General features: G+C 37.3%; 1 protein-coding gene across 8 annotated transcripts in view; it reads left to right on the top strand.

The window, feature by feature from the left end:
- Positions 1 to 27,920, top strand: part of JMJD1C (jumonji domain containing 1C) — a 370,899-nt gene that overhangs the window by 325,986 nt on the left and 16,993 nt on the right. For all 8 annotated transcript variants that reach the window (XM_030941211.1, XM_030941213.1, XM_030941210.1 and 5 more), the window contains 13 exons: positions 2,627 to 2,799; positions 3,060 to 5,263; positions 11,224 to 11,425; positions 13,174 to 13,388; positions 14,351 to 14,503; positions 18,159 to 18,248; positions 19,055 to 19,182; positions 19,370 to 19,583; positions 21,409 to 21,623; positions 22,973 to 23,251; positions 26,051 to 26,219; positions 26,774 to 26,864; positions 27,683 to 27,813. In XM_030941211.1, coding sequence (XP_030797071.1) covers positions 2,627 to 2,799; positions 3,060 to 5,263; positions 11,224 to 11,425; positions 13,174 to 13,388; positions 14,351 to 14,503; positions 18,159 to 18,248; positions 19,055 to 19,182; positions 19,370 to 19,583; positions 21,409 to 21,623; positions 22,973 to 23,251; positions 26,051 to 26,219; positions 26,774 to 26,864; positions 27,683 to 27,813 — 4,264 coding nt within the window. The remainder of the gene's footprint in view (positions 1 to 2,626; positions 2,800 to 3,059; positions 5,264 to 11,223; positions 11,426 to 13,173; positions 13,389 to 14,350; positions 14,504 to 18,158; positions 18,249 to 19,054; positions 19,183 to 19,369; positions 19,584 to 21,408; positions 21,624 to 22,972; positions 23,252 to 26,050; positions 26,220 to 26,773; positions 26,865 to 27,682; positions 27,814 to 27,920) is intronic.

Raw genomic sequence — 27,920 nt, 5'->3', positions numbered from 1 at the left:
TCACCGTATTAGCCAGGATGGTCTCAATCTCCTGACTTCGTGATCCACCCGTCTCGGCCTCCCAAAGTGCTGGGATTACAGGCTTGAGCCACCGCACCCGGCTCAGAATCTCTTTTTAACACCTTGTTTGTTTTTGTGGTTAAAAAACACACATGTACATAACATTAAATGTGCCATCTTAAACATTTTTAAATATACAGTTCAGTAGTGTTAAGTATGTTCACATTGTTGTGCAGCAGGTCTCTAGAACTTTTTCATCTTGTAAAACTGAAACTATAACCATTAAACACTAATTCCCCTTCCCCGCCAGCCCTTAGCAACTGCCTTTCTTCTGTTTCTGTGGTTTTCATGACTTTAGATACTTTCTATGAGTAGAATCATAGAATATTTATCATTTTGTTACTGGCTTATTTAGCTTACTACAATATTCTTGAGATTCATCCATGTTGCAACATGTGACAGGATTTTCTTCTTATTTAAGGCTGTATAATATTCCACTGTATGTATGTGCCCTATTTTCTTTCTCCATTCATCTGTCTGTGGACACTTGCGTTGCTTTCACCTCTTAGCCGTGGTGAATAATGCTGCAGTGAACATGGGTGTTTTTGTTGTTTTTTTGTGGGGTTTTTTTTGAGACGGGGTCTCGCTGTCACCCAAGCTCTAGAGTATAGTGGCGCGATCTCGGCTCACTGCAACCTCTGCCTCACATGGGTGTTTTTAACACCTTAACGTCATCTTTTTTGACAGCTTTCTAAAGTAAAGTGAGATCACAGTTGGGGGTGGTGATTTAGAAGGCAGTTGTAGTGACTTTCTCTTTTACTCAGGGATAATATTTTTTACATATAACATAAGTGATGCCAATAGATAAAAGCATGCTGTTCGTCATGCCAAAGTTTGTGAAAGGATTTGGGTGGACAGTGGCCACGAGTCTTCTTATCGTTCCCAAGTTGTGATGGATACACTTTTTTTTTTTTTTTAGATGGAGTCTCACTCTGTTGCGAGGCTGGAGTACAGTGATGCAATCTCGGCTCACTGCAACCTCCACCTCCTGGGTTCAAGTGATTCTCCTGCCTCAGCCTCCCAAGTAGCTGGGACTACAGGTTTGCAACACCACACCTGGCTAATTTTTTGTATTTGTAGTAGAGACAAGGTTTCACCATGCTGGCCAGGCTGGTCTCAAACTCCTGACCTCAAGTGATCCTCCTGCCTCAGCCTCTCAAAGTGCTGGGATTACAGGCATGAGCCATCAAGCCCAACCATGTGATGAATAATTTTGATGATAAGAGGCACCAAGTGGTTGATGCTGCATCTTGCATAAGGTCTACCAGTTTTGAAAGATGTTTCCTGTGGTTTATTCCTGTTGCAAGCATGGACTCCTTTTGGCTCACTTTCATATGACCTTTGGCCTTTAATGAAGTCTCACCAGTGATCCCCACAGTTTATTCTGCACCAGCATCACCACATTTGAGGTTGACAAGATCTCAGTTCCAGAATTATGCTACCATTGATCACAAGCTTCCCATTACCATTTTGGAGGGTGCTGTTGATCTTGCGGTAGATGGGAGTCCTACTAGAACCTGTATGTTGCATAGTCAAATTCAGTGAAGAATCACTAATCACTATATTATCCTCTTTACCAGAATAGAAAGCAGGCCTGGTGGCCCAAGTGCCCTACTGCACTCACATTATTAATTCAAGGTTTCTGTTTTTATTGTTGCACTCACATTTTTATTCTGATCCTTCACTCTCATGTCATTAACGTAGCTGCAGCTGCAGAAAGATAAGCTAGCTAGAGGAACCCAGGGGAGCCAAGAGCTGGCTAAAGATTTGTGTCTTTTTCCTTAATATCCAAACTCTGGAAAACGGATTTAAGTAACTTAAAAATGGCTTGGAAAGGAGCAGTACTCAGTATGTGTCACATATATATGGACTTAGACCATGACTGTCTAGCCTCCGTGTTTATAAGTACATAAAATATTTATAGAGGTTGCTGTCACCTTATATTCAGTTACGAGACAGGCAGCATATTGATGTAAAAAATTAACTTTATTAGACCTCTATACCTCCAAGGTTAATGGTCCAACCTTGTTTATAGCTTAGAGTGAAATGGGGAGTACATTTGGGTTTTGAAATGTAATTATCTGCCAGTTGTCAGTAAATTGTTACATTGGAAAAGTTAATTATTTTTGTTGACAAAAATTGACAAATTAATTTGGTTATAATTTCTACTTCTGGTGAAATGTGTTTTAGGAATATTCTGTTTTTACTGTTAGCAATATATATTCTTTTGCTGTTAGAATCTTAGGAAATCATATAAGCTAGGTTCTGTACATGGCATTTATAGTAAATTAAAGGCACTGATTTCAAGATCTGTTTTTAGTAAGATGACAATAAATTATTCTTTAATACTGATTATGATATGGAAAAATCTGTATAATTATGCTATTATTTGACTATTTCTCATAAGATGTATTTAGAAAAAGTTGCAAGTTTCCCAAATAAACTGCTATTTGAATGAACTCATAAACCACCAAGAGCATACCCAGTCCTACTGTGACACGGTGTTTAGCTTTTTCTGGTAACTGAAATCTAGGTTTTTTGTTTTGTTTTGTTTTGTTTTTAATAGAATTCTCCCAGTCCTTGGCTACATCAGCCCACCCCTGTGACCTCAGCAGATGGTATTGGATTACTTAGTCACATTCCTGTCAGACCTTCCAGTGCAGAGCCTCATCGGCCTCTTAAAATTACAGCCCATTCCAGTCCACCACTGACAAAAACTTTAGTAGATCATCATAAGGAGTAAGTTCACCAATGCTTAAAAATTATAAATACCTTGTTCATAATTTTTCTTAATTTGCCTTTTAAACAGTAAATTTTAAGTTAACACATATCTTAAGATTAGGCTTGTTCTGTTTTGATATTTCTTCGAATTTGTTATAATATTAGAGTACATGCAAAGATGTCTTTTACTTTCATAATAGAATGATATTGCATAAAAGCTGTCTTTGTATTTTGCAGGAAAAAGTGGTTACAGAAATATTTGTGTATTTTCTTTACAGAGAATTAGAAAGGAAAGCTTTTATGGAACCATTACGGTCTGTTGCATCCACATCAGCAAAAAATGACCTGGATCTAAATAGGTCACAGACTGGAAAAGATTGTCACTTACATAGGCATTTTGTGGATCCAGTATTAAATCAATTACAGAGACCACCCCAGGAGACTGGAGAGAGATTAAACAAATACAAAGAGGAACACCGTCGAATTCTTCAAGAAAGTATTGATGTTGCTCCCTTTACAACTAAAATCAAGGGACTTGAGGGTGAGAGAGAGAATTATTCCAGAGTGGCATCATCATCGTCCAGTCCTAAAAGCCATGTCATCAAACAAGATATGGATGTAGAACGCTCAGTATCAGATCTTTATAAAATGAAGCACTCAGTGCCTCAGAGTTTACCCCAAAGTAACTATTTCACTACATTGTCTAATAGTGTGGTCAATGAACCACCAAGATCATACCCATCCAAAGAAATTTCAAATATTTATGGTGATAAACAGAGTAATGCCCTTGCGGCGGCAGCAGCTAATCCTCAAACTCTGACTTCATTTATAACATCTCTTTCAAAGCCTCCACCTTTGATTAAACACCAACCAGAAAGTGAAGGTTTAGTAAGCAAGATACCAGAACATCTTCCGCATCAGATTGCATCTCACTCGGTAACAACCTTCAGAAGTGACTGTAGGAGTCCTACCCATTTGACAGTTTCTTCTACAAATACACTCCGCAGTATGCCTGCATTACATAGAGCACCAGTATTTCACCCACCAATCCATCACAGCCTGGAAAGAAAGGAAGGCAGCTATAGTAGCCTTTCCCCTCCAACTTTAACTCCTGTGATGCCAGTAAATGCTGGTGGTAAAATTCAAGAGTCACAGAAGCCTCCAACTCTAATACCCGAGCCAAAAGACTCTCAGGCAAATTTTAAGAGTTCTTCAGAACAGAGTTTGACAGAGATGTGGAGACCTAATAATAACCTCAGCAAAGAGAAAACCGAATGGCATGTGGAGAAAAGCAGCGGAAAGTTACAGGCTGCTATGGCATCTGTCATTGTGCGTCCGTCCTCTAGTACAAAAACTGATAGTGTGCCAGCAGTGCAGTTAGCTTCTAAAGATCGAGTTAGTGAAAGATCTTCAGCTGGGGCACATAAAACAGATTGCCTCAAACTAGCAGAAGCCGGAGAAACTGGAAGAATCATTTTGCCAAATGTGAATTCAGACAGTGTTCACACAAAATCTGAAAAAAACTTTCAGGCTGTCTCACAGGGCAGTGTTCCCAGTTCAGTCATGTCTGTAAATACAATGTGTAATACCAAAACGGATGTAATCACATCTGCTGCCGATACTACCAGTGTTTCCAGCTGGGGTGGTTCAGAAGCAATTTCTTCTTTATCAAATACCATTTTGGCCTCTACATCATCAGAATGTACATCTTCAAAAAGTGTCAGTCAGCCAGTGGCTCAGAAACAAGAATGCAAGGTCAGCACCACAGCACCAGTTACGTTGGCCAGTAGTAAGACAGGAAGTGTTGTTCAACCCAGTTCTGGGTTCTCAGGCACAACTGATTTTATCCATTTAAAAAAGCACAAGGCAGCATTGGCTGCAGCTCAGTATAAAAGTAGTAATGTCAGTGAGACTGAACCTAATGCTATAAAAAGTCAGACACTTTCAGCCTCCCTTCCTCTTGATAGCACTGTAATCTGTAGTACAATTAACAAAGCAAACTCTGTAGGAAATGGGCAAGCTTCCCAGACAAGTCAACCAAACTACCATACTAAACTGAAAAAGGCCTGGCTCACCAGACATTCAGAAGAAGATAAAAATACTAATAAAATGGAAAATTCAGGGAATTCTGTATCAGAAATTATTAAGCCATGTTCTGTCAACTTAATAGCCTCTACATCTAGTGATATACAAAATAGTGTAGATAGTAAGATCATAGTTGATAAATATGTAAAAGATGATAAAGTCAATAGGAGAAAAGCCAAAAGAACTTACGAATCTGGCTCTGAAAGTGGAGACTCAGATGAAAGTGAAAGCAAGTCAGAGCAAAGGACTAAAAGACAACCTAAGCCAACTTACAAAAAGAAGCAAAATGATTTGCAGAAGAGAAAAGGTGAAATAGAAGAAGATTTGAAACCCAATGGAGTTCTCAGCAGGAGTGCCAAAGAAAAAAGTAAACTGAAGTTGCAAAGCAACAGTAATAGTAAGTCAGTTACTTTGTTTTATCTCAGGTAAAATGGGCTGAATGTTTTAGCTGAATTAGTGTGCTTCTTTAAAGATCAGTGAGCTTAAAGGCATCCTTTGTCTTCATTTGCATGCCTTAGCTTTATGTATATGCTCATTGATTTCGTTTCTACATTTCACAAACATTTCCCCTTTAAGAGGAAATGAGAGAACACTTATTCCTCCATTTTTAAAAGACTTGTAGAAGTATATGTTTTACCTGACAGTCATTGTAGGTAATTTGCATAACTCAGCGTGGAATTTAGTAGTTACTCATATTTTGGCCATTTTTAAGAATTGTCAAAATGCAGTTATGGCTGTCACACCAAAAGTGGATTCGTAGTATCAGCTAAGATGTTTACCTCTACCAAGATGTAGTCAGGAAAGAAATTCTACTCACATACACATATTTTGAGGCACATTTCTAGAAGACAATTACACTTGTCCCTGGGTATACCTGTGGGGGATTGGTTTCAGGACCTTCCCCCACCCCCCCACAGATACCAAAATTCACAGAGGTGCACATCCCTTATATAAAATAGCATAGTACAGTCATGTGCTGCATAACAACTTTTCAGTCAGTGACAGAATGCACAGCTGGGCACAGTGGCTCACTCCTGTAATCCCATCACTTTGGGAAGCTGAGGCAGGAGGATCACTTGAGCTGGGGTGGTTGAAGCTGCAGTGAGCCATGACTGCACCACTGCACTCCAGCCTGGGCAACAGAGCAAGACCATGTCTCAAAAAATAAACAAAAAATGATGGAATGTATATATGACAGTGGTATCATGAGATTGTAAGACTATGTTTTTATTATACCTTTTTCTTTGTTTAGATACGTAAATACTTTGTATTACAATTATCTATAGTATAAAGTACAGTAAGTACTGTACAGCTTTGTAAGCTGGGTTTGTGTAAGTACATTCTATGAAGTTCCCACAATGAGGAAATTGCCTAATAGTGTATGACTATATTTGCATGAAACCTACATACATCCTCCCGTATACTTTAAATCATCTCTAGATTCCTTATAATGCCTAACAGAATCCTTACACATCACTTCATTCACGCAGGATTGAACATAGTACTCTGCACATGGCAAATTAAAGTTTTGCTTTTTTGGAACTTTGTAGAATATTTTTTTCTCTTGAGTATTTTTGATCCGTGGTAGGTTGAACCCATGGGTTTGGAACCCACAGTTAATGGAGGGCCAATTTTACTTCAGAGTAATATGAATGTGGACTATATTTCACTCTTATCTGGTGACAGAATGGGAAGCTTATGGAAATTATTATCTATTTAATGCTGCTCATTCAAACAGTCCTTAATGGGTAAAAATTAAAGGGAGGCTTGTGGTTTTGTGTATTCATTTCGATGTTAAAGAATTGCCAAATTGATAGCTTCAAAACTGATTATATATCGTTTGTGGCAACAGCTAGACAAACTAAGGGATACTTAACAGTAATATTCACTATAAAGTGTTTCTATATCATTTTACTCTAGTAGTAGTTTTTCTCAGTTTGCTTATTTCTTTTTAGGTGTGTTGCACAATGCAGAAAGCACTTAGTTTCACTATGTCCGTGTGTTCATCCACATACAATATATGAAATATCTGTGACAATGTGGACACTCAAGAAGTACTTTCACAAGCACTTGGATGCTTGAAGGCTCCCATTTGTGCTTTTTAACTGAATGAGGTTTTTCCACATGCCTGTGTGGAAACCAGAGGCAAAGTGAAGGAGAGGAAAACAGGAGGATGGAGTCATAGAAAAGGACAGTCAGAAAGTGAAAGAACAAAGGACAAACTCAACTAGAGCCAGAGACTGACAGACTGAAATGCAAGCATAGTCAGAAGACAGAGAGGGGGATTAACATCGAAGGATACCTGCCGTTTACTTGAATATTGGATTATATACAGAGTTGCTTTTTCTTATGTGTTCCCCTTACTCTCCCTCACTGCCCCCATGAATTCATAATAGGCTTAGTGTGAGCAATTTAATTGTTTCTCTTCTGTTTTATATGACATTTCCTTTGGTGTTGGGTGTTCAGATACTTGAGTACAACTTAAAAAGCAAAAACAAAAAAAAACAGATAGGTACCTTCCAGGTTTTAATGCCTAGAAAACTCTCGTGAAGTTACATTTGTAAAATTAAGTCTTAGTGAAATACGTATTCTCTTTTCATCTTGAGACGAATATACATATTCACAAGTAAGTTCTAAGAAAAGGACCAGAATGAGTGCGTATTTTCTCCCCAGGTTGTAATGTTTAGTCAAATCTCGCCTGCTTGGTAACTAGCATGTAGCTTTAGAGAGGCTGTTTTATGACCCATTTGTTCACCAAGTCCAAAGTAATATTAAGTCAATATTAGATGTCATCTGTTAATTGTGGACAGAGTTGACTTGTTTTTCTTCTAGGCTACCTAGAAAAGTTTTTCTTTTTTTTCTTAAATAGTTTTTAGAGACAGTCTCCCTGTATTGCCCAGGTTGGAGTGCAGTGGCTATTCACAGGTGTAACCATAGTGCACAGCAGCCTCCAACTCCTGGTCTCAGGCAATCCTCCTGCCTCAGTCTCCTGAGCACAGAAAAGTTCTTTAAGTTGGTAGTTTTCATAAGCCAGGGAACTTCTAAATATGAATGGATTATCTACTTCATAGATTAAATAATGTCCATTCTCTTTCTAATGTTTAGTAGAATTGTCATCAGTCATGGTCAATCAAAAAGAATGAGTTAGGCTTACACCTCAACTGTGTAATGTGATTACATACACCCTTATACATGTATAATTATATATTTTATATACACATACACATAATAGTGTGTTTCTTAGTACATTAAAGCTAGATATAATAGATTCTGTTTTATCTACTGTTTTGGAATGTTTTCCTATCTGCTGCCTTTTTGTTTCTCTTAATTAAAAGTCAGCCACTTTTTCTCCACTGATTTTTATGTTTCATTTACTTCTATCTTACATTTTATCTAATTTTTACATTTAATTTTATGATCTGAAACTGCCACTATATTTAAATATATAAATTCTACAGTACACAACACCAGTGGTTTATGATCACAGTTAATTTCTGTATCTCCAAAAAAATATTTTTTTAAGGGGGTGGCACATCAGAGATTAATGTTTGGCGAGTATTTGTCTCTTTATTTTCTTCCTCCTCAGTTTTCTGTTAGAGCAGCTATTTGTGGATTTGCTACTAGAGAACTAAGGTTCTTACTATAAATGAAGAAGTATCCATTGAGTTAGGTATTTTTTTGTTGACTAAGTATCTTAATCTCAAACTTTTAGATTTTATATATTGCCAGTAAAGTATATATATATGGAATTGAAGGATGAAGTTTTATTTATTGTACAAATACTATGACAGTTAAATTCATAAAAGGAGTTAGTTGCAGTCATGTGGCCTTGTCTAGAAGCAAAAGTTATAATATCGAAAGCTCTCCATATGAATTGGGCCTTTTAAGTCTTTGTACTCATTTATTATTTTATTGAAAAAAGCTCCAAGTGCCTGTTTTGTGTCACATAATTGAGATTTGCTTTGAAATGTCTGATTCTTTAGTACTATCTAAGTTGTTCACAGTGGTATGGTGCTCCATACTCTGAACTGTTCCATTATCTGGAATTAAAGGCATATAATAAAAAATGGAAATAGACTGTATTTAGTTTATTCTAGTGTAATAAATTGAAAAGTAAATAGATGATTAGAAGCAAGTGTATCAAATAAAAATTTATCAGCAGTATAACAATTCTGTCGTTCATTCCAACTTGTAAAAACTGAATATTTTACACAGCTCATAGGAAAAATCTGTCTTTTGCATAGTGGAGGAAACAACCTTTTCCATAAGTCTTCTGGAAATGGGTTTATACCATAACTGGGAGATGTGTGTGGTTATACACATGGGTGTTTCTCTAGTGGATTAAGCCAAATGGCTCCTTACCCTAAGTTAGAGACAGAGAGGGGAAAGCATGTAATTATAAAGAACAAGGCAGCAATTCTAGATGTGCTTAATAATTGGACCTGATTTCAAATGGGCCACTCCATATGGTTTATTTAAACACAGTGCTTTCTAAGTTTCTGCAAGAAGTGTATAGTCTCAGGAGAAGAGCTGTACCTCTGATCCACACATTGGGCATGATTAGAAAACACAAGGGTAGGAAATACAGTTTATTCTTTCTGCATGACAGAAATAGCAAACTGTGTAAATCTAATGTCTGACATATAGATACAGTAATATGGGTGCAATAAGAATACAATTAGAAGTTAAAACCAACAACTAATTTCTGATCCCAACATAACTTGCTTTTATTTTATTTTATTTTATTTATATATATTTTATTTATATATATTCCAACCTGGAATCCAGTGGCACGATCTCACCCCACTGCAACTTCTGCCCCCTGGGCTCAAGCAGTTCTTGTGCCTCAGCCTCCTCAGTGGCTGGAATTACAGGCACGTGACACCACGCCTGCCTAATTTTTGTATTTTTAGTAGAGACAGGGTTTCACCTATTGGCCAGACTGGTCTCAAACTCCTGGCCTCAAGTAATCCACCCACCTCGGCCTCCCAAAGTTCTGGGATTACAGGCATGAGCCACTGCGTCTGGACCCCAACATAGCTTGTCTTTTTTTTTTCTTTCTTTCTTTTTTTCTTTTAAGAACGGAGTCTTGCTCTGTCTCCGGGCTGGAGTGCAGTGGCGCAGTGTCAGCTCACTGCAACCTCTACCTCCCAGGTTCAAGTGATTCTCCTGCCTCAGCCTCCCAAGTAACTGGGACTACAGGCACACGCCACCATGCCCGGCTAATTTTTTGTATTTTAATAGAGATGGGATTTCACTATGTTGGTCAAGCAGGTCTCAAATTCCCGACCTCAGGTGATCTGCCCGCCTCAGCCTCCCAAAGTGCTGGGCTTACAGGCATGAGCCACTGCACCTGGCCAACTTGCTTTTAAATAAATACGTTTTTAAAAATTTTAATAGACAACATTTAATTTTTGGAGTTCCTCTCAGTCCAGAAATTCTTCCTACTCTCTAGATGACAGATGACTTCAGCCAGTGTTCTTATACTTAATAACAGAGTCAGTGAATGTGATGGAGCAGTGATGTAGAGTATGTAAATAAGTTGATTTTGTTTTCATATATTAGACTGTAAAATGCATTAGAGTTTTGTCCTTTTTACTTTTTTGATGGCTTTTTTAATTCATCAATAAAGATAGCCAAGTTAATTTTTTTTTCCTTTTACTTTCTTCGAACGCTTTTATTTTTCTAAAAGATACTGCCACCATCAGTATGTTGATACCAATGCAGGGTATTATAATAAAGGAAAGATGTTAGGAGAAATAGCTCAGCACGTCTTCTCCCAAGTACAGGTTTTATAAAATTACCACTTGTCTTAATGAGCCACACTTACCTTGGAAAATCAGATATGTATTTCAATAGAAATATGTTGAGACTAACATGTAGTTTCTAAATATATAAACCTTTGATCTTTACGTTCTTGCTGTGGATCTTGAAAGAGCTTTCTCTTACATAAACCAACTTTTGGTATAGAAGGACTGTATTTTCAGTTATTGATATACACAGAATATGAATGATTCTTACGTTTGCTATTATACATACATGAATATTTAATATTTAAAGAGTTCAGTCAGCTGGAAAACTTAGTTCTCCATTTTCAGTACCCTGACATAAGAGAGGTTCATTTGGTTAGTAGAATTGGTTAGTAAGTAAATAGAAATGCTGCTGCAGACTTTTTAGTCATTAATTGGTACCTACAGCTGTTAATGTCTTTGCTTCTTTACTGAAGTCTTATTGTATTATCACAATATACTGACTTGAATTTCATATATATATATATATATGACTTGAATTTAATCTCAAGGAGTTTAACTTTCTACAAAGCATAACTTTGCTAAAACTTTCCTACTGATTTTACAGCTGGCATTCCTCGTTCAGTATTGAAAGATTGGCGTAAAGTCAAGAAGCTGAAGCAAACTGGGGAGTCCTTTTTACAGGATGACTCCTGCTGTGAGATAGGGCCTAATTTACAAAAGTGCCGAGAATGTAGACTTATTCGCAGTAAAAAAGGAGAAGAACCAGCTCACTCACCAGTATTTTGTAGATTTTACTACTTTAGACGGTAAGTGGAAATATGAGATTGGGAAAAAAGTAATTTATTGATTCAGTATTGGAAATTATATAGTGTTATTCTGAGTGTCCCTTTTGGATGGGGGAATAAGTCTTTGAGTCTCCATGTTTTGGAAACATTATAAAAGAGTTATTAAATGTTTTTGTGCTAAATTTTAACAATTTCTAGCTATTAGACTAAATACATACATTATTACTCATGTTCCATATGACCTTTCTGTTCTGAGAGATTTATTTTTAATGAGAAAAAGTTTTTTTTCTGAACAGTTGTTAACCTATATACTAATTTAATATAAATATTACCAAATAATAGTTTAAAATTAAAAACTTAAAGGTAGACTTGTAAGAGTTCAACTAAAGAATAGCTGGATAACCCAGACAGTAAAGACTAATTAACATGTCACACTCCAGAATCAGTCATTTCTAGTTGTGAATTCCATCTCTGTCCCTTAGTTCCTGTGTGAGTTTATTAACTATGGTAGGACAGCTAAGCCTGTCTCATCTGCAAAATGTAAATGTTAGTACCTACCTAACAGAGCTTTAATGAAGGTTAAATGAGATAAAGTATGCCAAGTCCTTAAGTGTAGTCCCATGCACATATGAAATGCTCTATTGTTAGCTGTAATTATCTTCCTAAGAAACTGAGACACTTTGCTCTGCTGAATACACTATGCTAGTAGCCCAGTATAGACCTCCAAAAATACGTGTTGATAAGAATGGACCAAGTTCTCTTTCTTCCTCACTTTGTAGCCAACAATCCCCAAAGGACAGACAATTTCAGGGAATAATTATAAGAGGTAATACCCATGGAAGTGCAGAAGAGATGAAAAAAGGAATCAAAAGGAAAGTAGGTTTGAGGTGATAAGAAAATCTAGGAAAAGTCTGAAGTAAAGAAATGTTCAGGCAAACATTATACCATAAAACCAAAATAAGATGCTGGGTTATGACAAAAAGGAGAAATTTGGTTTAAAGAGAAGGAAACTTTGGAAAGATAATGAAGATATGAAAAATAGGGATAAACGAAATGTTGCTGTTCATATGAAAAATACAGTATGACTTATATTAGACATCACCTATTTGAGAGTAAAGAGAGTTAAGTACAAGATAATTGAGGAATAACCACCAGCCAGTAAGAGAATGGCAATTTTGGCTTCCATTTACTATAAACTTCTCTGAATAGTTATTTGGGTATCAGAAGCTAAGAGCAAGTAAGCACATTAATGGGGTTGCTATAAAACTATTAAGAATTTCATCCTTGTTCTCCTCAATCACTTCAGTAATGTTTCAATTTAATTAATGAAAGTGTATGTATAGTTGGCATTTTTAAAGTCCTCCTGGTGAAAGGCTTAAGTTGATTTAGGGCATTTCAGCTTTAGTGATTCCTGATTTAGATTATGTATAAAATAACAGCATTGCTCTGGCCAACATTGGACACACATTTTTACTCTTGTCATTTATCAAACACTTAAACAGTTTTCATTTTGTTGGAGTTAAGTATAAGTGATCTAATTTCTTGAAATAACCTAAAATTAGTACTACTTATTGCCATTTGCATAACACCTATGAGTTATTTAAATTAATTCAATAATTAGTGTGTGAAGAATTAACCTGTTTTCCTCTTTTTAATGTAATTCATTTTTTATAATGCAATATAAACATAATTATAAATTTACAACTTTAAAGACTGGACTTACATTTTAATATGTTGGTACCTAATGCTTTTATGTTTTAATATTTCAGGTTGTCATTTAGTAAAAACGGAGTAGTTAGAATAGATGGTTTCTCTTCTCCTGACCAATATGATGATGAAGCTATGAGTTTGTGGACACATGAAAATTACGAAGATGATGAACTAGATATAGAGACTTCTAAATATATCTTGGATATAATAGGTGATAAGTTCTGTCAATTAGTAACATCTGAAAAAACAGCTTTGTCCTGGGTGAAAAAGGATGGTAAGGAAGTTAAATATAACATGAACTGCACAAATTTCATTTTAAGAATTTCTCTTTGAATTATGTTTAATCTACGAAAGAAGTCCCTAATCTTACCTAATCTTGTTAATTTTTAATTATGATAATGATACCTTTTTACAATATGTATTTAAGGTTACAGATATTTTCCTGTAGAGGGTGAATTGAGTCAATTAACCATTTATGAAATCACAATAGCATTTTGCTGTTTCTGCCATTACAACATAAATTAATGCTTTAAACCCACTTTGGATGCAAAATGTGAAATTTCAACATTTTGCTTATAAAGACATAATCTACCCCAATTATTTGTACTGGAATCTCAGCTTTACTCCCTCTTTAACTGTTTCCTTTGGCAAATAACCTCTCTGGGTATCAGGCAGGTCTGGAAAATAAGAAAGATAACTATGTCATTAATTTGTTGAGAAAGTTATGTTAATTATGTTTACCTAAGTACTTTAATAGTTTGTAACATAGTAGACACTCTAAATATTAGCTTCTTTTCCTTCCCTTCCTTGAAATCACTGGTTTGCCCCTCGGGGGACACTTAGCAATAACTGGAGACATCTTTGGTTGCATAACTGAGGGAGTTAAGGATATGTTGCCAACATCTAATAGGTAGAGGCCACAGATGCCACTGAACAGTCTGCAATGCACAGAGTAATCCCTCCCAACAAAGAATTATTCACCCTAAAATGTCAAAAGCACCAGAGTTGAGAAACCCTGCTTACATGTAAAGCCATTTTTATTTTTCACTTATGATCATTTGTGAGTCTTCTAAAGAGAATTACTAATTACTTCAAGAAGTCTATTGGTCTTTAGTTAATATAGCCTTGAAAGTTCTCGGTTTGCCTTTACATTTTTATTTCTTTTGTATTTCAGCCAAAATTGCCTTGGAAAAGAGCATGTTTGCCTTTAAAATTTTTGTTTTTTCTGTGTTTCAGCCAAAATTGCCTGGAAAAGAGCAGTGAGAGGAGTCCGGGAGATGTGTGATGCATGTGAAGCAACATTGTTTAACATTCACTGGGTCTGCCAAAAATGTGGATTTGTGGTCTGCTTAGATTGTTACAAGGCAAAGGAAAGGAAGAGTTCTAGAGGTGGGTATATAAGTTTACATAAATTGAAGTTTTTATAATATTTTCTTTAGGATCACTCTTCTAGAGCATCAGATGTGTTTTTTTATTCCTACCTTCCTTATTAATGTATTAAGGAATTTTTTTCAGTTTGTTTTTAAGAGGAGAAGTAACCACAGTTTATTAATGGCTGTATTTTCTAGAATTAAATTGCATCTACACCCATCAGCCTCATGAGTGTATCTGTCTTCTCATTTCAGTCAGATAGTTCCTTTATGTAGCCCAAATTTAGGTTAGGCTTTGTTGCTTTAAGATTCCAATGTGTGGGCCAGGCACTGTGACTCATGCCTATTATCCCTGTGCTTTGGGAGGCTTAGGCAGGAGGATCACTTGAGCTCAGGGGTTCAACGTTACACTGAGCTTTGATTGTGCCACTGCACTCCAGTCTAGGGGACAGAGCGAGACCCTGTCTCTATTGAAAAATTATTTAAAAGACTGCAATGTGTAGAAACCTGAAGTCCTCTAGGACCTGTGAATCACACAGTCATACTTTATAAGTCACAGCTGAATACTTACTAGTATAAATGTAAATTGATTTTCCTAAATATTGGTCTTTAGAGTACAAATACAAATGTTGAGGAATATGTGGCCACCCACCCCATTTATCCCCATTTTTCTGTTTTGTTTGGAGACAGCGTCTCACTTTGTCACCCAGGCTGGAATACTGTGGTGCAGTCTCAGTTCATTGCAGCCTCATACTCCTGGGCTCAAGCGATCCTCCCACCTCAGCCTCCTGAACAGCTGGAACTACAGGCACACACTACCATACCTCACTAATTTTGTTGTATTTTTCATAGAGAGAGGGTTTCATCATGTTGCCCAAGCTGACTCCAATTCTTAGAGAATAAAAATGAAATCTTTATAATTTGGAAACAGTCTTTCAAGTATTTCTAATTTCTAGGTAAACAAATGGCACAAAAACAGTGTTGTGTTTATTAATACAGCTAGAGATAATGTAAACTTTAAAAAAGGAGGTAGGCTGGGCATGGTGGCTCGTGCCTGTAATCTCAGCACTTTGGGAGGCCAAGGCTGGCTTCCAAAGATTGCTTGAACCCAGTTGTTCAAGACCAGCCTGGGCAACATGGCAAAACCCTGTCTCTACAAAAAAATACAAAAACTCAGCTGCGCATGGTGGTGTGTGCCTGTAGTCCCAGTTACCTGGGATGCTGAGGTGGGAGGATCACCTGAACCCAGGAGATGGAGGCTGCAGTGAATTGTGATTGCCCCGTTGCACTCCAGCCTGAGTGACGCAGTGATACCCTGTCTCACAAAGGAAGTAATTAAATGAATCAAAAGTGTTTTAGAAAGATTATCCAAGGCAAATTTGGAAGTGACTACCTAAAACTGGTATTGAGTTTTTTGTTAGGAGTAGAGTTCTGATGAAATAAGAGAATTAGAATTGTGGAAACGTTAGAAGTATTTAGTATAGATTGTCTGTCTCAAAGTAATGAATGTCATTTTCATTTCAGGCAGCTCTTTTTACAGAGTAGTATATCAGGTAGATGAACCATGATTTAACCATCAGTATTTTCTACTGATAGGATTACCAAAGTCTCTTACCCTTTGTTACCAAAGAAACCTGAGCAAATGTGAAAGCATAGCTGAACATCTACAGCTAAGTGTTTCTGGGATATGCAATAGATATGTTAATATGAGTAAAATGTGAAACCATAATACATGTATTTTGACAATTAATTCTTATAAAACTTGATGACATGATGTGCATTTCAAATTCCTTTTTCCTTGTTTCATATTACTTTTGGTTTTCCTTTGCCAAATTAAAAAAGTTAATTTTAATTTACTCTGTTTTGCTGTGTTGTATGTATGTATATATATGTAAGCTACCATAAATTCTTTCTTTGAATAAGATAAAGAGTATTAAAACTAAATTGATGTATTACTGCTGATTTTCTTTTTCTTCTTTTTTTTTTTTGGATGTTGTCATTGAGAAGGAGTTTCACTCTTGTTGCCCAGGCTGGAGTGCAGTGGCGCAATCTTGGCCTCCTGGATTCAAGTAATTCTCCTGCCTCAGCCTCCCGAGTAGCTGGGAATTACAGGCATGGGCCACCATGCCTAATTTTGTATTGTTAGTAGAGATGGGGTTTTACCAAGTTGGCCAGGCTGGTCTCAAACTCCTGACCTCAGCTGATCCACCCACCTCAGCCTCCCAAAGTGCTGGGATTACAGGCGTGAGCCACCATGCCCAGCCTGCTGATTTTCATAGTAGTATTAATTTTGAAAGTATAGTCTTGTTAGTTACCATAGCATTCTTTTAAGTGTAACTTATGCCTTGGGTTGTTGTCCGTACTATCTAAATATCTATTTTACTGTTAAATATTATAATAAAACTGAGATTGAGCAGGTTTAATATATAGCTTCATGTAGTGGTAATCAACATAAGTGTCTAAAATATAAGCAATATATAAAACATTTGCAAGTTACTATGTAGGTTTTGCAGAGGAAAGTCAAAGCTTTTAAAGGTGACTAGTTTTAGATAGGGTTTGAATTTTATTGAATGTATATTTTTATGAAGCAATAGTTCTAGATTTTTTTTTCTTTTTCTTTTTCTTTTTTTTTTTTTTTTTTTTTTTTTGAGATGGAGTCTTGCTGTGTGTTACCCAGGCTGGAGTGCAATGGTGCGATCTCAGCTTGCTGCAACCTCCACCTCCTGGGTTCAAGTGATTCTCCTGCCTCAGCCTCCCAAGTAGCTGAGACTACAGGCATGCATCACCACACCTGGCTGATTTTTTATTTTTGGTAGAGATGGGGTTTCACCATGTTGGCCAGGCTGGTCTTGAAGTCCTGACCTCAAATGATCTGTGGCCTTGGCCTCCCAAAATGCTGGGATTACAGGTGTAAACCACTGTGCCTGGCCTAGTTCTCGGTTTTTTTTATGCTGAGTTTATTGAGCTTTGTGACACTGAAGCTCTTATAGCTACATCGTAAGTAACTGTGTCACTAAATTTATAGAGAAAGTTCTTGAGATCAAGATATCAAATGCTTTTATTCTTTATGTTATGCCCTATGGTATGCCTTAATTGTTTACAACTTCAGGGATGAAAGCTTATTTGAAGTCAGCGATAGTAATTAATAATAACTGTATGGTACCAGCTTTTTTACATGTCTCATGTTCCTCTACATGTCTTTGAAGCATAAGAGGAAAATGATTTAACAGTCATCTCAAACTGTCAGTCTGATGTACTGGGATCAGGCATAAATTCTGTTTGGCACAAAAAACAGCTAAGAGAAGGAGATTAGCTACAGAGAAGATAGAGGTGACTAATAACAATAATGACTGGAAATTTTTTAAAAGGCTATCATTTTAAATTTAAATTTTAAATTTTTATCATTTTAAATTTAAATTTAAATTTAAATTTTTTAAAAGGCTGTTGTTACATAATTCGGGAAATGGTGGAACTGTTTTTCCTGACTTGTTTCAGAACCAAACATCTAAAGCATATCATTGACATTTATTTCATTATTTTTATTTTTTTTATTTTTTCATTGGCTATGACTCTAGACAATGAGACATTATATATAATCGTTAAGTTCTTTAAACCATCAATTTATAATTGTGAAACCATGAGCGTGATATACCACAAGGTATATTATCTTACAGATAAAGAACTATATGCTTGGATGAAGTGTGTGAAGGGACAGCCTCATGATCACAAACATTTAATGCCAACCCAAATTATACCTGGTTCTGGTAAGTATACCTTCTTCATGTAATATAACTGCTCTTGGTTGCTCCAGATTAAGGGAACGCTTAAAGGAGTATCTGGAAGTATAACAAGGTAGAGACAGAAGATTTAACTAGTTTTGAATTGTGTTGCTCAGTTATTGGAAATCCTCTATGTAATAAAGCTTAGAAGATAAGTCCAAGCCTTAGTGATGAAGAAAGTTCACCATTAGAAGGAGAAAGCTAGAGTGTAATGAAAAGGCCTATTGGGGCCGGGCGCGGTGGCTCAAGCCTGTAATTCCAGCACTTTGGGAGGCCGAGATGGGCGGATCACGAGGTCAGGAGATTGAGACCATCCTGGCTAACACAGTGAAACCCCGTCTCTACTAAAAAATACAAAAACGAGCCGGGCGAGGTGGCGGGCACCTGTAGTCCCAGCTACTCGGGAGGCTGAGGCAGGAGAATGGTGTAAACCTGGGAGGTGGGGCTTGCAGTGAGCTGAGATCCGGCCACTGCACTCCAGCCTGGGCAACAGAGCGAGACTCCGTTTCAAAAAAAAAGAAAAGAAAAGGCCTATTGGATTTTTAATGAAAGCTTTTTACAATTTTTGAGCGTATCTGATTTTTAGTTGTGATAAAAGAATAAAGAATATAAATTTGATTGAGTAATCAAATCTGTAATAGATGGAAGAGAATGGAGAAAAATGGAAGAAATTTAAAGGGCACAAGAAAACCTCCATTATTTTCCCAATTATAAAATATTGTAAGAAAAAATTTTTAACAGCATTAACAACTAGTGGTAATCTTTTTATTAACTACCATTTTATTTTATAGTTTTGACAGATCTTCTAGAGGCCATGCACACTCTTAGAGAAAAATATGGTATTAAATCCCATTGTCATTGTACTAACAAACAGAATTTACAAGTTGGAAATTTTCCTACAATGAATGGTGTATCTCAAGTGAGTAAAACTCTGGTTATTCAAATAAAATCTGTGGTTAGTCAACTTTGATATTTATTTGAAAATTGATATAGGACTTATGTATGAATTAATGTTTGCTGTATTTCTGTGTAAATTTCTTATAGCTATACTACTAATTGAATAATTGAAGAAAGTGTTTAAAGATGTAATTGTTCTACCTTTGTAGGTTTTACAGAATGTTCTGAATCACAGTAATAAAATTTCTCTGTGCATGCCTGAGTCTCAGCAGCAAAATACTCCTCAGAAGTCTGAGAAAAATGGTGGCAGCAGCCCAGAGAGTGATGTAGGCACAGATAACAAGTTAACTCCTCCAGAATCCCAGTCACCACTGCACTGGTTAGCAGATCTTGCAGAGCAAAAAGCCAGAGAGGAAAAAAAAGGTAAACATAATTGATTATCTAGGTATGTGTGAGAGGAGTATAGTATAACTAACCAACCATGTACCATTGTACAATAAAGTACTGTTAATATCGAGGTAAACAATTTACTTTGGTCTTTTGCTTGAATTATGGGTTAGGTTCAATGTAAAACATTTTGTCTTTGCTTATTAGGAACTAGCCTGTTGTTGTTTTTAGGGTGGGTTTTTTTTTTGAGACTATCACCCAGGCTGGAGTACAGTGGCACAATTGTTGCTCACTGCAGCCTTGACCTCTCAGGCCCAGGTGATCCTCCCAGTTCAGCCTCCCAAATAGCTGATAGTAACAGGCATGTACTACAATGCCTAATTTTCTTTTGGGAGGTGGGGGAGCACAGAGTTTTGCTCTTGTTTCTCAGTCTGGAGTGCAATGGCATAATCTCGGCTCACTGCAACCTCTGCCTCCCAGGTTTAAGTCATTGTCCTGCCTCAGCCTCCCTAGTAGCTGGGATTAAAGGCATGCATCACCACGCCCAGCTCATTTTATATTTTTAGTAGAGACAGGGCTTCACCGTGTTGGCCAGGCTGGTCTCAAACTCCTGACCTCAGGTAATCCATCTGCCTCGGCCTCCCAAAGTGCTGGGATTACAGGCGTGAGCCACCATGACTGGCCAATTTTTTTTTTTTTTTTTTTTTTAGTTTTTGTAGACGTGAAGTTTCGCCATGTTGCCCAGACTGTTCTTGAGCTCCTGGGCTCAAGCAGTCTACCTCGTCTTCCCAGAGTGCTGGGATTACAGACGTGAGCCACCATACCCAGCCTTAGCCTTCCTTTAACTACATACCAAAGTTAGTTACAGAATTGTTTGTGGATGAGCATATTGATAAAGCCACCAGAGCACTAGATGTGTAACTTACCTATAATTTCTTTTTCGGGTTTTTTTTTTTTTTTTTTTTTTTTTTTTGTCTGAGACTGAGTCTCACTCTGTTGTCCGGGCTGGAGTGCAATGGCATGATCTCAGCTCACTGCAACCTCTGACTCCCAGGTTCCAGCGATTCTCATGCCTCAGCCTCCTGAGTAGCTGGGATTACAGGCACGTGCCACAATGCCCAGCTAATTTTTATATTTTTAGTAGAGATGGGGTTTCAGCATGTTGGCCAGGTTGGACTTGAACTCCTGACCTCAAGTGATCCGCCTGCCTCAGCCTCCCAAAGTGCTGGGATTACAGGTGTGAGCCACCACGCCCGGCCAACTTACCTGTATTTTCTACCTGTCTTTGCTGTAGTGTTTTTCATTTGTAACAGGTGTAAACATGTCTTAAATGTTGAGGTACGCCTTTTTGCATTTAGATTATTTGAATCCATTTGGCCAGGCTGGTCTCAAACCTTACTCATCCTCAGGTTTGTGTTTAGGTGAATAAATCACTAATGCTTCCTTCAGTTTTTATCCCCCACTAGAAAATGCTGGGACCAGTTTTGTCTGTACTTTAGCACCATGCTTAATAGAATGAAAATTTGTAAGGGTTGGGCACAGTGACTCATGCCTGTAATCCCAGCACTTTGGAAGGCCAAGGTGGGCACATCATTTGAGGTCAGGAGTTCAAGATCAGCCTGACCAACATGGTGAATGAAACCCCATCTCTACTAAAAATACAGAAAAATTAGCTGGGCGTGGTGGCGCATGCCTGTAGTCCCAGTTACTCAGGAAGCTGGGACAGGAGAATCACTTGAACCTGGGAAGCAGAGGTTGCAGTGAGCCGAGGTCACGCCACTGCACTCCAGCCTGGGTGACAGAGGGAGACTCCGTCTCAAAACAAAAAACGAAACAAAATCTGTGAAATTTTCTATTTCAGAAAACAAAGAACTTACCCTTGAAAAACAAATTAAAGAAGAAAGAGAACAAGACAACTCTGAATCTCCAAATGGCAGAACATCACCTCTTGTGTCCCAGAATAATGAACAAGGCTCAACCTTACGGGATTTGCTGACTACAACAGCTGGAAAGCTACGTGTGGGGTCTACAGATGCTGGCATTGCCTTTGCCCCAGTATATTCAATGGGAGCCCCAGTGAGTGTGATGCCAGATTTTTTATTTTAATGTGGGCCTTAAACAGAGATGATTTGGAGACTTGGTTTTTGGCTCTGAACTACCCAATATGCAGATGAAATCAGGTGTACCAAATTGCTAGGCATGTTTCTATTTGCATTATAACTGTACCTTGAAAGCTGGCATTTTCCATCTTTTTTTCCAAGGTGAAAGGTGGAGGGGAGGCTCTTCGATTCCAGAAGATCCCTAAGATACCCCTTTAGAATTTGGAAACTATTTGTCTAGTGAAGGGAAAAACCCACATGAAAGTGAATGTTGAATGTTACTTAAAATAATCAGAAGTCAAATTTTGCTTTAATTATTTACCAGGAAAAAAGAAGAGCAATATAATTTATTTTAAAACTATATGGGGGCGCCGAGTGCGGTGGCTCACACCTATAATCCTAGCACTTTGGTTGACTGAGGCAGCTGGATCACGAGGTCAGGAGTTCAAGACCAGCCTGGCCAAGATGGTGAAACTTTGTCTCTACTAAAAATACAAAAGTTAGCCAGGTGTGGTGGCATGTGTCTGTAATCCCAGCTACTTGGGAGGCTGAGGCAGAGAATTGCTTAAACCCGGGAGGCTGAGGAGGTTGCAGTGTGCCGAGATCATGCTACTACACTCCAGCCTGGGCAACAGAGCAAGACTCCATCTCAAAAAAAATATAAAAGTATATGGGGGCCGGGTGTGGTGGCTCATGCCTGTAATCCTAGCACTTTGGGAGGCTGAGGTAAGCAGATCACCTGAGGTCAGGGGTTAGGGACCAGCCTGGCCAACAACATGGTGTAACCCCGTCTCTACTAAAAATACAGAAATTAGCCAGGCCTGGTGGTGCATGCTTGTAATCTCAACTACTTGGGAGTCTGAGGCAGGAAAATCACTTGAACCTGGGAGGTGGAGGTTGTAGTGAGCTGGGGGGTCAATCATGCCTATAATCCTAGCACTTTGGGAGGCTGAGTGGGAGGATTGCTTGAGGCCAGGAGTTTGAAACCAGCCTGAGCAACATAGCAAGACCCCCATCTCTATTTCTTATAGAATAAAATATTAAAAATATTTTTAAAATGTATATGAGGGATGCCACCTACCTGTATTCTCTGTCCCAGGCCTATAACGACGTAAAAGACAGGAAGGCTGTACTACCAAGTTCTTCAGACCTGGCAGTTCTCACACAACCGGGGTTTGCATTTTGTCAGGAATATAGGAACTCAAATCTAAGTGCATATATTCCGGAGTGTAGGGATATTGTTTAAAAAAAATAAGTCTGTGGGAGGAAAATGTATATGATTTCTCTCAAAAACAGGTTTTTTTGTTTTGTTTTTTTCCTTAATAGAGTAGCAAAAGTGGACGGACTATGCCTAACATTCTTGATGACATAATTGCTTCAGTTGTTGAAAACAAAATTCCACCAAGTAAAACCTCCAAGATAAATGTAAAACCAGAGCTTAAAGAAGAGCCTGAAGAAAGCATAATATCTGCAGTGGATGAAAATAATAAATTATATAGTGATATACCACATTCTTGGATCTGTGAGAAGCATATTTTATGGCTTAAGGATTATAAGAATAGCAATAATTGGAAGCTTTTCAAAGAATGTTGGAAACAAGGACAGGTGTGTATTTTAGGCTGATTAAAAACACTCTTGGTAGAACTGAAGCTTATTAAATAGAATGGTTCCCTCCTTAGGGATAGAAATAGAGGGGGGAAATAGTACTTAACACATTTGGGGGACAATAAGATATAAAAGTACCGAAAAGATTGTCAGAATGCTTATTTCTCAATTCCTGTTTTTTGACCAGATTTAATATGAATTAACAGGGAAGCATTGATTATTTTATGTTAGTTTTTGATCTGTCAGAACAGACGTAATAGCGCCTTGAATTTACAAAATGCAGTTCCTTTCTCCTCTTTTTTAGATTGATATTTTAGTCCAGTTAGTAGATCCATGTCTACTATTAAAATGTTAATATTAACAGCATTTTTCATGAACCTATGTAGATGTTCTTGTCTGTAATATTTATACATAGAACGTTCACTTACAAATTAGTTCATCGAATCTTGAATGACAAACTATATTGTTCTTTCTCCTCTAATATAAATGATTTTCTGTTGGACAAAAGTTTTGATAATGTTTGATATACATTTCAGATGGCAGTTTACTACATTAATGCAAAAATTATGAATAAATTTAGTATTTGTATGACAGTATTATTCTGTTAAATTTATTTCTTGTTTTCTGGAAAATGTTTACTTTGTTCATTCAACTGTTACTGAGCATCTAATAAGAGATTCAGTCTCTGTCATAGGCAGTAAGAATATAAAAATGAGTAAGCTATGTAAAAATGAGTAAGAACTATTTTAGTGCAATGCTTCTTGATCTTTTTAGGTAACTAATCCCTTTCGAAATCTGGTGAAAGCGAATCTTTCACCCCAAAAAAGGAAATGCACACTTGTGCGTTGCATATACACAAGATTTAGCATGTCTTTTTTGCCTTGGTCTCCTTGAAGCCCTGATGACATTACTGGGCTGAAATTTTATTTAATTTGTGTGCGCTTTTGAGGTAGAAAAGAGTCACACAAATAACTGTTTTCATAATTATGTTAAGTGTTTTAAGAACTTTGTTCAAGGTGCTGTGAGAACCCAGAAAAGGAAATGTCAAAGCTAGGATACTAGCTCAAAAAGGTAGTCTAAATTGATTCCTTAGAGGTTAAGTGAAGTTTTTTGCTAGATGGACAAGAGGCTGGACATACACAAGAACAGGTGTTCAGGGAACTTTCTGAGTAGGTGTGATTATCTGCAACATAGATGATGGTTCATGGGGGAGAGTGATGTAAGGAGATGGCTAGAGGAATGATGAAATGCCCTTAGATATCATACTAAAGAGTTTTAACATTATACTGTAGGTGCTAGTTTTAATTGTGGAATCTGTATAATCAAATTGACATTTTATAATAACTGACAGCAAGACAGATTAGAAGTTGAGTTAGAAGAGAATAATACCATTGGCAAGGAGTCTAATCAGAAAGCTTTACAGGCCTGGTGCTGTGGTTCATGCCTATAATCCCAACTTTTTGGGAGGCCAAGGCGGGAAGATTGATTGCTGCAGCCCAGGAGTTGGAGACCAGCCTGGGCAACACAGTGAGACCCTGTTTCTACCGAAAAATTTTAATTAGCCAGACGTGGTGGTTAACACCTGTAGTCCCAGCTATTTTGGGAGGCTGAGGCAGTAAGATTGCTGTAGCCCAGTAAGTCCAGGCTGCGGTGAGCCACGATCACGTGCACTGTGCTCCAGCCTGGGCAACAAAGTGAAACCCTGTCTCCCAAAAAAATAAGATCATGATGATAGCCTAAGAATTCTGCTTTGAATTATTTTGATATACTAATTAGCTTAACCCTTACCTTGTTTTAAAAATTTACTTTCAACAAGCTGCTGATTACCATAATAGCAGGAATATTATTGGATAGGTACTAGGCACTAGGAATTAATACATGAATTGCCAGCAAGAGTTAACTAATACCTGGACCTCTTTTTAAAGTCATATATATTATTGGCTCATTGAAAAAATGTTTAATGGAACATTCAACCATGTAGTAAACCAGAATTTAGGATTTTTTTCTTTTTTAAGATGTCTTTTGTATTTAAAAAAAAAAAAATCTAGCTAGAGATTATTCTGCTTTTGTGGTTCCTAAATTTTAATTATCTTATAATTATTATTTAATTATCTTAATTAGTTTAAGAATACTAATAATCACTTAGATTTTTTGTTTGTTTGTTTCTGGAGACAGGGTTTTACTGTGTCGCTCAGGCAGGACACAAACTCGGGCTCAAGCAATCCTGCCACCTCAGCCTTGGGAGCTGGGACTACAAGAATGCACTGCCACACCCAGCCTAGTAAATACCATTTTTCAGAGACTTTTAAGTCATAGCTTACTGTGTTCTCTGTATTCCAGAATTCTGCTTCATTAGAATACAGGAATTTGTTTAAAACCTGAGAATAATACATCAGATGTTCTTAGATATGTTTTTATATATCATTTATTGTCGTTTTAGAAGCTGTAAATCTTCCATTACTGGTTTCTGCATTATTAGAAAGCTGTTAGGGAATTTGGGTGGAAAGGACATGTACCCCCCGCCACCAAGTGTAAGAAAGCTTTGAGGGAATTTGAATTTATATAATTTCAAAGGAGACACTCACTTTCAGAGAATCACTCATTAGGCTTGAAATTTAATAGTTTCAGCTACTGAACAGGCTGAGGTGGAAGGATTGCTTGAGCCCAAAGGGTTACAGTCAGGTGTGATGAGGCCGCTGCTCTCCAACCTGGATAGGAGAGCAAGACTCTGTCTCAAAAAAAAAAAAAAAAAGTCTATGTATCTTTTAACTGTTATTTATTTATCTATTTATTTATAAGCCTGCAGTGGTTTCTGGTGTGCATAAGAAAATGAACATTAGCCTATGGAAGGCGGAATCAATTAGTCTTGATTTTGGAGACCACCAAGCTGATCTCCTGAACTGCAAAGATAGCATCATTTCAAATGCCAATGTTAAGGAATTCTGGGATGGTTTTGAAGAAGTTTCAAGTATGTTGGTTTTTATTTTACTATTTTCTCCATCATACTCCTTCAAAATGATAAATTCCAAATGTAACTTAACAGATTTGAAGTCTTTGAAACATCTGTTTTACGTTGTTGTCTAATAAAAAGAAACAAGTAATTGGAAACAAAATACTGGGTCCCAATCCCTGTCTCTAGCACTAATTTCCTTTGACCTTAAAGATGCCATTTAAACTGTTTTACTTACGGAGAAATGTTTGACAGTTCCATAAGCTTGTGAAAATTGAATTATTTATGTAAAACTCTTTGAAAATTAAAAGTGTAAATGTAAGATTGTAATGTTACCAAGATTTTTAAAAACAATTTTTGAGATATTACAAGTGGGTAATTTAATGAATTCTGTTTATGTAAAAAAGGAAGAAAGGTTTTAATACTACATAATAAGTCAATAAGCAAGCATTCATTAAACATGTAATGTGCAACAATCAAATCATTCATTCATTTACATTTCTTTCTCTCCAAATGTTAATAAAGATAAAAGCAGAAATTACCCTTTTAGTAATTAACTGCATTCTTTATAGAACGACAGAAAAACAAAAGTGGAGAAACAGTTGTTTTAAAATTGAAAGATTGGCCTTCAGGAGAAGACTTCAAGACTATGATGCCAGCAAGGTTTGAAACTTTTCATTTTGACTCGACTTTTTGATCAAGCTAAGACTATCCCCAGAGATAGAATAAGTAATTGTAAATGTGACCTGTAGACTTTTTCTTCCTCAATTAAAAATAAATAACTTGAGGCTGAGTGTCATATAGTGGCTCATGCCTGTAATCCCAGCTCTTTGGGAGGCCAAGGCGAGGGGATCCCTTGAGTCCAAGACTTGGAGACCAGTCTGGCCAACATGACAAAACCCCATCTCTACGGAAAAATACAAAAATTAGCCAAGCATGGTGGCAGGCGTCTGTAGTCCCAGCTACTCATGAGGCTTACGTGAGAGGATCACTTGAGCCGCGGAGGTGGGGGCTGCAGTGAGCTGAGATCATGCCACTGAACTCCAGCCTGGGTGACAGAGTGAGACCCTGTCTGACTGATTGATTGATTGATTGATTGATTGATAGCAAAACTGAGTTGGTAGCCTCATTAGTGGGGAAGTCTTTATGTTAGGGCAGTGAAGGAAAGAATGTTCATGTTAAAGAGGCTGGACGCAGTGGCTCACGCCTGTAATCCCAACACATTGGGAGGCAAGAGTGAAACTCTGTCTCAAGAAAAAAAAAAAAGAACACAGGACTCTGTTTAGGACCTCCCTTCTATTACAGCTTTTAATGGTTAGAGAAGCAGAATTGCTATTTTAGTCAATATCACTTGAGTCAAGGAAAATTGTTACCTGTCTTATGGAAAGGTAGTCTGGTGTTTTGAACAACTTGAAAATTATATATGTGAAAAGACTTATCAATGCAGATCTTTATAAGAAGGCAATGTTGTTATTCTTCAGATACGAAGATCTTTTAAAAAGTCTGCCATTGCCGGAATATTGTAATCCAGAAGGAAAATTCAATTTGGCCTCTCATTTGCCAGGATTTTTTGTACGTCCTGATCTAGGACCCAGGTTGTGCAGTGCTTATGGTAGGTATATATTCACATTTCTCCTATGTAGGAATTATATTGGATTTTTAAAAATTTTTGTTCAGGCCAGGCACAGTGGCTCACGCCTGTAATCCCAGCACTTTGGG

The sequence above is a fragment of the Rhinopithecus roxellana genome, chromosome 11 (assembly GCF_007565055.1).
Source record: "Rhinopithecus roxellana isolate Shanxi Qingling chromosome 11, ASM756505v1, whole genome shotgun sequence".
Classification (NCBI taxonomy): domain Eukaryota; kingdom Metazoa; phylum Chordata; class Mammalia; order Primates; family Cercopithecidae; genus Rhinopithecus; species Rhinopithecus roxellana.
This window is presented reverse-complemented; position numbering and strand designations above follow the sequence as displayed.